Source organism: Tachypleus tridentatus, chromosome 7 (genome assembly GCF_004210375.1).
Source record: "Tachypleus tridentatus isolate NWPU-2018 chromosome 7, ASM421037v1, whole genome shotgun sequence".
Lineage (NCBI taxonomy): Eukaryota > Metazoa > Arthropoda > Merostomata > Xiphosura > Limulidae > Tachypleus > Tachypleus tridentatus.
The window spans coordinates 6,813,410-6,825,858 of NC_134831.1; the positions used below are offsets into that span (position 1 = coordinate 6,813,410).

Consider the following 12,449-nt stretch of genomic DNA (forward strand, 5'->3'; position numbering starts at 1 on the left):
CTGTTGTCTATCCATATAACTATTTATCTATATAAATATAATAGTACTGTCTGTTGTTTATCCATGCAACTATGTATCTATATAAATATAATAGTATTGTCTGTTGTCAATTTATCTAACTATGTATCTACATAAAAATGTCATCTATATAAATAAATATAATAGTATTGTCTTGTCTGTTGTATAACTATGTATTTACATATAATAGTATTGTCCATATAACTATTTATCTATATAAATATAATAGTACTGTTGTCTGTCCATGTAACTATTTATCTGTATAAATATAATAGTATTGTCTGTTGTCTACCCATGTAATACATCTATATAAATATAATATTATCGTTTTGTTTAACCATGTAACTATTTTTGGTATAAATATAATAGTATTGTCTTTTGTCTATCCATGTAACTATTTTTGGTATAAATATAATAGTATTGTCTTTTGTCTATCCATGTAACTATTTATTTATATAAGTATCACAAAACTGTCTATTGACTATACATTTAACTATTTTCTCACGTTCACCAAGACTGATATAGAGGTTCATTAGGTCCGTTCGAGAGCACCTACACACTTTCAGTTTTTTTACCACGAATTCATTCTTTTCAGATGGACCGTTACCAAATGTGGTATTGACGTCCTTTCTGTTTAGGAGAAAAAAAAACAAATTCCGGTTTTACATATTGATTTTGGTGATTTTTGTGGACCTCGTGCATTTTTTACCATTAGTTACCCCTTGTTGATGAATCTTCAGAAATTTTGGCATGAAAGTTTGTTGTCCACATGCGGTGGTTCATACAGACTTACGGTTTTACAATGTGTCTTGTAGTTTTTATGGACGTTTATGTATTGTAGTTTTACAATTACATATAAATGAAGCAACTTTTCATGTCCTAAGATAACCTTTCATTAATCATATAAATTTATGAGAGTTTATCGGACGTAGGGGAAGTTCCCGACCATTTTTTTTTTCTTGAGCTGCATTTCGATTACCTACAGTCACTTACTCTTTAATAAAATTAGGGTTAGCTATTGAATATTTCAACAAGTAACCGTCACATATCCGCTTCGGTGTTTGTGTGTGTGTTGTATTTGTATAATATGTTTAAATCATTATTACAGAACAGATCAAAATAATATACAACGTGCTATATATAGTGTCCATATTGACGCTTCTTCCCAGATATTATCACAACAAACAATGAAGTATTGAAAATTCAATAGGAAACAAACCCGCTTTCTTTACAACGACAAAGGATCTATTGCTTACAATACGGAGCTTTTTTGTAAAATAACAATACACGACAAAGTTGGTATTGTTTCAGTTTCTCTGACGACAACGTTTCGCAGATCTTCTATTGTCTGTTTCATATTGCAGTTTTTAGTCTGGTTAACGTACACGTGTTCTTTTGTACCTTTATCTATATTAAAGGTTATCGTTATCATTTTTTTTATGCGTTAATCAAATATGAACCCGAATGTTTCGTTGTAAAGGTGAACCCACTTAGTGTGATAAGAATGAATTTCTATAATTAATCGTTATGATTGATGACGTTAAGTGACACTTTACCGGGCAGACGATAGCTCAACCAAGATGTACACAAAAGACTGTACATAAACCTTGAGGGTATGTTTCAAGCATTCTTGCACCATTTAGTCTTAGAACGAAATTTGTTTTTCTTATATGGACTCCAGATAATGATTTAGTACACACGCTTGACAAGAGCCTATTGTAACAGATCCTAAACGTATGTGTCGTAAACAGCTCGCGTTTGAACGATCCTTTTGGAGTTGAAGTTCTCTTTGAAAGAATATAATGTCTTCGCACTAGCGCTATAAGTCTGCAGTAAAATAATTATTGACCAATCAGAGAAGGTTTTTAGTTTACGTCAGAAAACCGGTAGGTGTCTTTCTATATCGTTCTCTACAGAAAATATAATATAATATAAAATATAATAAACACCAAAAGCATTTTGTACTTTATTCTTGTTTCAAAACTCTGAGGCCCTGGCATGGCCAGGTGGTTAGGGGGCGCTCGACTCGTAATCCAAGGGTAACGGGTTCGAATCCCCGTCGCACCAAACATGCTCCCCCTTTTAGCTGTGGGGGCGTTATAATGTGAGGTCAATCCCACTATTCGTATTTGTTGGTAAAATAGCAGCCCACGAGTTGGCGGCGGGTAGTGATGATTAACTGCTTTTCCTCTAGTCTTAGACTGCTAAATTAGGGACGGCTAGCGCAGATAGCCCTCATATATCTTTGCGCCAGGGGCATAGATTTTTTTTACACCCGATGGGGGGATGATTTTTGCAACCACTTATGTGGGCTGTTCAATTTGCAAATTGGTAATCTCTGATTACGTGAACCTGAAAGCTGTAAACATGCAGTCACAGAGTAATCTTGTTGCCACGATACTTCAAGGTTTCCATGTAGGTTTGTATAAGCGAGGTGTTGTGAACAGTTTTCAAAATGTTAATAGAATAAAGACAAATGTATCACAAATTAACTACCACATGAATTTATTCCTGCACACTGCACAGTATAAAAGATGGCCATTACACTTGACAAGGTTACTGATAACTTTCATTGCATGAATTACGTTTTCAAATATTAATAAAATTAGTAATTACCCTTGATAAGTTTGGGCCTGGCATGGCCTAGCGCGTAAGGCGTGCGACTCGTAATCCGGGGTTCGCGCCGGCGTCGCGCCAAACATGCTCGCCCTCCCAGCCGTGGGGGGGCGTTATAATGTGACGATCAATCCCACTATTCGTTGGTTAAAGTGCAGCCCAAGAGTTGGCGGTGAGTGGTGAGGACTAGCTGCCTGCCCTCTAGTCTTACATGCTAAAACGCCCTTCTGTAGTTTTGCGCGAAATTCAAAACAAACCAAACCAAAACAATTTTCCCTAACTGGCGTTTAACTATAACTTACTATAACACAATTGTAAAGCAAATTTATGTCAAATTATTGAAACAAATAAACGCAGTAAATATGTACATAAACTTAAGAGAACGAAATAAACATTTCATATCATTATTCAACCAAGAGAGAGGGGATTTATTCGATATTTGATTTAAATGGAATTTCCTCCCAATGTTATGTATTACAATTTATCTCGGACAATCCTGCGATTTATGATGTTACATGCTTTGCGTATTACAATTTCAAATTGCTGAAAATCTGATTTTGAATTAAAAAATTAATTAAATGACGCTTTGTGTGAAATGTATAATATTTTCCAACAACATTGATACACATAATTTTCTTTCTCAACGTAAATATATTTTAATATACAAACAACAATACAATTTATAATAACGGCTATTACAAATAGTTACTACAAATAATGGTTTATATACAAGGGCTTTACAAAGTTACAAACAGTACTGAGTTTTATATCTGATCAGGAATTGAATATTTTATCGACGGTTCACGATGAGCGAATTAATTCTTGATGATGAATTAGTTCAATGCTGATACGCAGGTCCACGACCTTGACGGCAAGCTTGCAAGCTGTTTCACTGAACACGTGTAAATTTTACATCGACAACACTATATAACGTCTTTGTAGAAATACTAACGGCCGAAGATAATTCACAGAAGTTAAACGATTTATAATGTTCGAAATCTATAAACGTTCCTAGTGAAATAAAGGTAGTTTTCAATTACTAAGCGTTTACCACAGTTCAGCTTCCGAGGCTTATAGTGCACTGACTATAGCAAATCAACAATAATTAACTGACTCTTGGTGCGTCGATTTATAAGTTTTTATGGTGATTTTCTCGAAAATTCAGTTGCTAACAATGAAAAAAAATATTTTACAAATTTAAAGAATAGGTGGGACTTTCACAATACACATTTAACAATAAAAGTTACGTGCATTTCTAAATATATATTTAACTAAAAGAAACTTGTGTCACATTTTCCGAAAATCTAGCCGATCATGTGTCACCATTATTCATACATCTTGCTGATCATGGGTCACCATTATTCATACATCTTGCTGATCATGGGTCACCATTATTCATACATCTAGCTGATCATGGGTCACCATTATTCATACATCTTGCTGATCATGGGTCACCATTATTCATACATCTTGCTGATCATGGGTCACCATTATTCATACATCTAGCTGATCATGGGTCACCATTATTCATACATCTAGCCGATCTACCAATTTACCACCAATGTTTTCATATTATTATTAACTTACGGTACGTTTCCGTTGTTGTCGGTGGTTGTTTTTGTGTCTTATCACTTATATATTTAGCTTAGGAACGACACTACATATTTACACAATCTTGAGAAGTCTACCTTGAAATTTTTAGATTCCAAACCATTAACGCATTATATCAAAAAAGCTTCACAGAGTCCATTTTTACAGTTTGTAAAATTATTTCTAAGAACAGTACTTTTTATATCAGTAGTTCACTTTTTGCAGTATTGTGCGTCTAAGTGTTTTCTTATAACAAAGCCACATCGGGCTATCTGCTGAGCCCACCAAGGGAATGGAACCCCTGATTTTAGCGTTGTAAATCCGTAGACATACCGCTATACTAGCGGGGAGGCTACATTGTTCAAATCTCCCCTCCAAAAAATACTCCAAACGATTGTTTGTTTGTTTGTTTAGAAATTCGCGCAATGCTGCACCAGGGCTATCTGCGTTAGCCGTCCCTACTTTAGCAGTGTAAGACTAGAGAAAAGGCAGCTAGTCATCGCCATCCACAGCCAATTCTTGGTCTACTCTTTTACCAACAAATAGTGGGATTGACCGTCACATTATAACGCCCCCACGGCTGAAAGAGCAAGCATGTTTGTTGGACAGGGTTCGAACTCACAACCCTCAGATTACGAGTCGAGCGCCTTAACCACCTGGCCATGCCGGGCCTGTCGTTGTTTGTAATTAAGCACAAAACTACACAATGGGCTATCTGTGCTCTGCCCATCGCGGGTATCTAAATCCAAATTATAGTGTTGGGGGTAGGCGGAATAAGCGAGGACACATTAAAGCCAGTACTTTATTTCACAACACTTGCAAGATTTGTTTTTCTCCGAATATAATATTGACACAGATTAGCCTTTGAAAAACAGTTTTAAAAAATAAAAACATTGAAGTCTTAAACAAAGCCTTCATTGTGTTTCAAATGTAAGAATAAAACACTCGACTGAATGAGAAAATTAAAAGTTCGAATCCTCTAAATAAGCGAAAATTTCAAACTTAATGTACACTCATTTGCTTATTTTAAATTCGATTGATTTGGCTTAAGCGTTTAAGGTTTACGTGTTTTAGCAAAAGCTTCTTTTGTTCAACTGAGCTTTTAATTTGAAACCGCACACTTCATGAAAGTTTTCGACAGTTACAATAGAAAGACACTCAGCGTCTGCGTATCCATTGAAGAAATCTTAGAGCTTAGTAAATTCTGCTTTGTTTCGGCGAATAAATGAATAAAAGAGAGATAGGAATTTCCATACTTATGAGAACTGGTAATGTGTTAATGTGATGAAAGGTAATTAAAATAAATTCCATTCATCTAAGTTTTTAGATATTGTGCTAAATTATCTCATACAGTTACCCCGTACAGAGATGTGTTCTCAAACTCAGTCACGTGGACCGAATAGAATGAGGCCTAATTCATTCAATCAATGCGATGTCGAATGCAAATGAATAGAAAAGCCTTGGAGAGGTGAGGGTTAAATTTATCTTGCTTTGAGGATGTTCGAGAATTTCTAACTCTTAGAATGTGCGACTGACGTTCAAAGTTTTATTGGACTACTATTCTATGAATGCATCTCAATAAGTTTGTACACTTGGATTCAAGTTTTAATGTTATACATTAATTAAATTCTTAATTTGAAGGTAAATATTAAGACAAAATATAGCGCAAGGCTACACGAGGGCTATCTGCGCTAGCTATCTCTAATTTAGCAGTGTAAGACTAGAGGGAAGGCAACTAGTCATCACCACCCACCGCCAGCTCTTGGGCTATTCTTTTAGTAACGAATAAAGAGATTAGCAGTAGCTTTATAACCCCCGACGGCTGAAAGGACTAAAATATTTGGTGTGACGGAGATTCGAACCCGCGCCCCTCAGATTACGAGTCGTGCGCTCTAACCTCTACCTAGTCATGCTGGGCCTATTATTTTTATGTACAGACAAATGACGTAATTATAATAATAGTCTAAAGGTTACGTAAGTAGTTTCTACGTGCTAAGCATTCTTCCATTGTTACCTGTAGTGAAACCTTCTACAACAAATACCTACCTGTGACATTTTTATCTCTGAGTGTTTTGATATCACGTGTGACGTAGAGAAAGAAACGTTAGGGTACGCCGCTGTTCCGCGCAACTTCGTTACTGTAGGTACAGAGCTACACTAGGTTGCAACATACTGGTAATCAAGTAAACGTTTAACTGTTAACAGTAAAACTCACACGAGTCCAGAGACGAACGAGAAGTTGAATACACTGTTAGGAATGGAAAAACAAGACGTGCAGAACCACCCTGAGGCTGAGGGTAAACAAGTACCTCCTGATAAGAGGTGAGACACATAATTCCTTTAAGTTGGTTTCGTAAATTACCAAGTCGAATATGTTTGATAATGAACAAACAAGAATTTTCTTCTAAAACTGGTACATAAATTGAACATACGATTTCCAATCCATAATCTATTAATGCTGTGCTTTGTTTTGAATTTCGCGCCAATGCTACACGAGGGCTATCTGCGCTAGGCGTCCCTAATTTAACAGAGGGAAGGCAACTAGTCATCACCACCCACCGCTAATTCTTGGGCTACTCTTTTACCAACGAATAGTGGGATTGATTGACCGTAACATTATACCTCCATCACGGCTGAAAGGGTGAGCATGTTTGGTGCGATGGGGGATTTGAACCCGCGATTCTCAGATTACGAGTCGAGTGCCTTATCCACCTGGTCATGCCGCACGTAATTTATTAATAACAAGTACAAACGCTGTTTATGCACGAAACTCTGCTACTGACAAAGCATTGAAATGGAAATACGTAAGAGCTTTTGCGTGAAAATTTTGCATGTAAATATAAAAGACAGTTAGACGTGTTTCATTCAAGAAATATTGTTAACGAATTATATAGGTGTGTGTTCAGAAGGTAAGCGATATTCATTTAAAAACATAAAACTCTAAAATACGGTAAAACTAAGTATCGTTTAGAATTACAACACTCTAACCGTAGTTAGTATTACACTATTATATCGTGAATTGGGTAGAAATGTAATTACGCATTCTAATTAGAGTTTAATTGTGGACTAATTTAAAAACCTAGTAATATGTGATTTTCAGACTAATATATCGACTGTTGAACGAGCCTTGTTCTTGTAAATAGGGAGAAGGCTTACTGAAAGCATCAAAACAATTCCTTTTTGTATCAACAGAATAATCAAATAACAACCATACACGTTAACGAGCATTTACTGGTTTGACATTTTGTTTTAAGACGGTTTTATAAATGCCACCTACAATATTATCTCACAATTAGATAACTCCTTTTGGCCTTCCTAAATCGGGTTTTTATCAACCAGCCCGAATATCTGTTGTAATTCACCTTTGACTCCGTATGTTTTTGATACACATTAAAATAACACTCACAACGTTATCCAATTTCGGTCTTTTAATGGGCCCGGCATGGCCTAGCGCGTTAAGGCGTGCGCTTCGTAATCTGAGGGTCGCGGGTTCGCGTCCGAGTCGCGCCAAACATGCTCGCCCTCCCAGCCGTAGGGGGCGTTATCATGTGACGGTCAATCCCACTATTCGTTGGTAAAAGAGTAGCCCAAGAGTTGGCGGTGGGTGGTGATGACTAGCTGCCTTCCCTCTAGTCTTACACTGCTAAATTAGGGACGGCTAGCACAGATAGCCCTCGAGTAGCTTTGTGCGAACTTCCAACAACAAAACAAAACAACAAGTCTTTTAATTTTCTATCACACATAGATAACTGAGTAACTTATTATTTTTCTCTTTCGAGTACAAGTTTTCTGTATCGAAGTTTTGCTAGGTTTAGTGTTTATATACTTTTGGCATATGGTGATTCCATTCTGTAAACACCGTAGAAAAGTTATTCAAAAGTGTCTCGTGCAGAAATGTCCCCCAAAATGTTATTTGCATAGGATTACGGACGAAACGGTCGTTAATAGAAAAGTACACAACTTATTAATAAGTACTTTCTATTTTTAATATTTTCATAAAATTATAAAATTCTAGTAATTGCAATATATAATATCCGTTACATTACTTAGTGAGTTACATTTATAGTTCTGATCGAAGTAATTACATTGATTTTATTAGAAATCATTGATTATTATAAAGGGAAGATCAATTTTAATAATTACAAAGAACTTTGATACTTTAAAAAGTAAATAATCATGAGGCCTAGTGATTAGAACGCTCAGTTTGAAATTTGTGGGTCATGGGTTCAAATCTCATCACAGAGTATGCTCGCTCTATCAGCCGTGAGAGCATTATAATGTGACTGTCAATCCCACATATTTATTCGTAAAAAATAGCCTAAGAGTTGATGAGAGGTAGAGTTCACTGACTTCCTCTAGTTTATTGCTTTAAAACTGGGAGCTGCCAACGCACACAGCTTTGTACAAAATTATAAAACTGAAAAAAAAATCACAAATGCCATTATTTTGTAAATGAGCTAATGCTTAGCAAATACAATCAGAAAAATCTCAGAAAAGTTTTATAAAAAAAATAATCGAGAAAATTAGTCTTAACTTGAGCACAGATGTACGATAGTTTACATCCGAAGAGACAATCATAAAAAAACAAGGCTTAACCCGAGCAGTTATACCATAGATTACATCCAAAGAGGAATTGTAAAAATAATTAGGCTTAACTCGAGCATAGACGTACGATATATTGCATCCAAGAAAGTAACCATCAAGAAAACTAGGCTTACCCCCAGCATAAACAGACGTACGACAGATTGCACCCAAGAAAGTAACCATCAAGATAACTAGGCTTAACTCGAGCAATTATACGATAGATTACATCCAAAAGAGGAATCGTTAAGAAAATTAGGTTTAACATGAAAAGCGATTACGAAGAATATATCCAAGAACTAGGCTTAACTCGAGCAGAGATCACAAAAACTCCATCTCTGAGAAGAATCATTATTATCTCGATTTTAATTACATTTTCCTTAATATTATTGACGAATTATGCAGAACAGTATGTAGCTGAGGATAGCCCCAACAGTTACTGATATGTTGACGAACACGTTAAATCTTTTATTGGGCTACTCTCTTGTTATTTGTAACAAAATCATGGATGAAGTTATAAGGAAGGTTGTTCATAAATAATTAACAAAACTTCGATAGGATGAAAAGCATTCAGTAACATTCTAGACTTTAAAAAAAAAACGAACAAACAACAATTTCTGGAGGGAATTACTTAATTAATTAAATTAGGTCTAGAGAAAGCGATTGTTCTGCGAATTCTGCCCCTAATGAAACTGGTAACCCAGGATATCTTTAGGGCATTTATTATAGCTGTAGCAGACTCTGCACTAATCTTAAATATTGGATTTAGACATCTCACGAAAATGGAAATAACGAATAAGTTGTTTTGCTCTTCTTTGCCGTTTCAGGAACTAACATGAAACTTTAGACAGAATGCTAGTTTTATCCTGCTACAAATAGGATTATATAGTAATTCTGTGAAACTGGGTTATTTTAAGAATTGTGTTTCGTATTGAGGGACTATTGAAACTTTCTTTTACTTTAATTTCCATCTACTAATTTATTTTACAGAAAAAAAAATCTTATAACTTTTTCGATTGCCTATTCCTTGAAATCCTATATAACCCAAACATGACTGGTAAATTTTCGAATTGGTTAGGCCTTGTTATTCGTAAAGTTTTTATTTAAAGATTTTTGCACTTGTGACATTTACAACCAACTTTTTTATTCAAGATTTTACTAAAACTTCTAGTCAGTAAATTCAAAATTATATCTCTTTGAAAAGAAGTGCAGATGTGTTCAATAAATATTTCTCGTAAAAAACTTTGTTTCTGTGACACTTATAAGCAGAGCCTTCCGTCCAAAGTAATTTTGACGTGTGGCGCCCTCACTGACCAAATTGCTTTCATGTTGTAAAAATGCAGTTAAATTTGAAAATATGTTATCCAATTAAATTCAGAGACATAACAATTGGCTCTTTTAATCAGATTCTTCGTACAGTGACACCTATGTGTTTTAATTACTATTATTTTAAAATGTTATCGTGTTTTTTTTAATCCAAAAAGTTGAACTTTTTTTTCACACAAAACGAAACCAAACTTAATTTATTTTCTTCTTTGTGATAATGGTGTACGTTAAATCCGTCTGGAATTGTGTACATTAAGAGAGCTATGGATATTTTGGAATTGTGTACATTAAGAGAGCTATGGAGATGAATTTTCAAAATAAAGTTGGAAAATTCCTCCAAAAGGGGGTAACTAAAGTCATTAAAGAATAGATGGCGCTGTAATAACAGAAAACAGGGATTAAACATCTATAACACGAGGAATGACATTAAAAGAGACTTGAGTATAATGTAGTAGAAAAGTCCGTGAATTTATCTAGACTAGTTCTTTATTTGGTCTGTTTACCCTAGTGGCATTAGTTCTTTTTTCTGTTTGCTAACCTACTCATATTTTTGGTATTTGGAAATGAATACAAGGCCCGGCATAGCCAGGTGGGTTAAGACGTGCGATTAGGAAATCCGAGGGTAGCGGGTTCGCATCCCCGTCGCACCAAACATGCTCGCCTTTTCAGCCGTGGGGACGTTATAAAGTGACGGTCAATCCCACTATTCGTTGGTAAAAGAGTAGTCCAAGAGTTGGCGATGGGTGGTGATGACTAGTTGCATTCCTTTTAGTCTTAAACTGTTAAATTAGGGACGGCTAACGCAGATAGCCCTCGTGTAGCTATCAAGTGTTTGCGGTTCTCCAGAATAATTTTTTACTACCTCGCTTTTTATTACAGTATAAGGAAATAATTTTCATTATCACTGGCTTGAACATTTGAAGTGTTATTTCATGTAATTACAGCCCTCTTACATGTTACTTACACTATAACAATTGTGTTTGTATTGATAGGTGTTTTATGACATTTTAAGTGTTAAATATATCCTGCACTACTAGTAAATTTGTTTTCGAATGGACGCAATATAAAGCGCTTGAAACGTTCTAAATAAACATTAAAAGATACTTAGATGATATCATTAGTGTATATGTATTATACATCCGGTGTCGGTTGTGATTAGTTCGTTCTTTCGTTGTGCGTAAATCATTACGTCACATACTAGGTCGGTGGTCGTGAGATTACCTGTGTTTGAATCACATCAGAACAAACATTTAAAATGGAAATAACGGTCTGTTGAACACATAATAGTGTGGCAAACAACAGTTTGTCGAACAAACAACAATATGAAGACATGACAGTCGGTTGATGCAGTGATATAATTCAACAATCCCGTGAAGTGTAAACAATGATATAATTCAACAATCCCGTGAAGTGTAAACTTTAGTTTAGGATACGTTACCATCAAAACTAAATCTAGAGACTTGGATATTTCATTGTGTAGTTTGCTCTTAAAACAAAGAAACTAATTATCTCGTATAGCGAAACCAAGAAGTCAGGAAACAAAACTGGCAATTAAAGATTCGGTTATTGATTAATTAACCGTTTCGCAACGGCCTAAGTATAATATACACAGATTTATCTACACATTTGCACATATTAAGTATTTGTAATATAACTTTTGATATAACATGTGTATCTTCGTGAAATTTGAGAGGCTTTTAGTAAAAAGTACAAGTATTTTAGGTAAAAAAATCAGATTTTTAATGAAATATTTTTACTTACAATTTTTGCTAAAGTCTGTTTTGTTACTAGTCTGAGCGTGAAGTGATTTCATATGATGATTAGAAATCTGTTATTTATCCTTAAATTCTCGAATATTATTTAAGTAATCTGTGAAACCTCCTAAACACATTTCAAACGTAACTTTTCAGTAAGACTATGTTATTTTCTATACTCCTAACTATGTGGTGTCTGTCACTTGACTAACCTTATAAAAAATAGAGAATAAATTTAAATTATGTTTTTCTCGTGCTAGAATGGTTACATATTAAAACGAAAATACACATGTTTAGTCTAAGTAGCTTAAGTCTCATAACACTATGTACTTACACATATATTTGGCCCGACATGGCCAAGCGTGTTAAGGCGTTCGACTCGTGATCCGAGGGTCGCGGGATCGGATCCCGGTCGCACCCAACATGCCCGCCCTTTCAGCTGTGGGGGCGTTATAATGTAGGTCAATCCCACTATTCGTTGGCAAAAGAGTAGCCTAAGAGTTGGTGGTGGATGGTGATGACTAGTTGCCTTCCCTCTCGCAGATAGCCCTCAAAACAAACATA

General features: G+C 35.3%; 2 protein-coding genes across 3 annotated transcripts in view; one reads left to right on the forward strand and one right to left on the reverse strand.

The window, feature by feature from the left end:
- The window catches only part of LOC143255044 (epithelial sodium channel subunit beta-like), a 53,572-nt gene extending 47,163 nt beyond the window's left edge, over window positions 1–6,409 (reverse strand). Inside the window, exon 1 of the mRNA XM_076510081.1 lies at window positions 6,271–6,409. The gene's annotated coding sequence lies outside the window, so the exon portion shown is untranslated. The remainder of the gene's footprint in view (window positions 1–6,270) is intronic.
- The window catches only part of LOC143255043 (BAI1-associated protein 3-like), a 162,410-nt gene continuing 156,306 nt past the window's right edge, over window positions 6,346–12,449 (forward strand). Inside the window, exon 1 of one of the 2 annotated variants that reach the window (XM_076510077.1) lies at window positions 6,346–6,546. In XM_076510077.1, the coding sequence (XP_076366192.1) occupies window positions 6,482–6,546 (65 nt within the window). In that variant the 5' untranslated portion in view covers window positions 6,346–6,481. The remainder of the gene's footprint in view (window positions 6,547–12,449) is intronic. The other variant, XM_076510079.1, reaches the window with a different exon arrangement.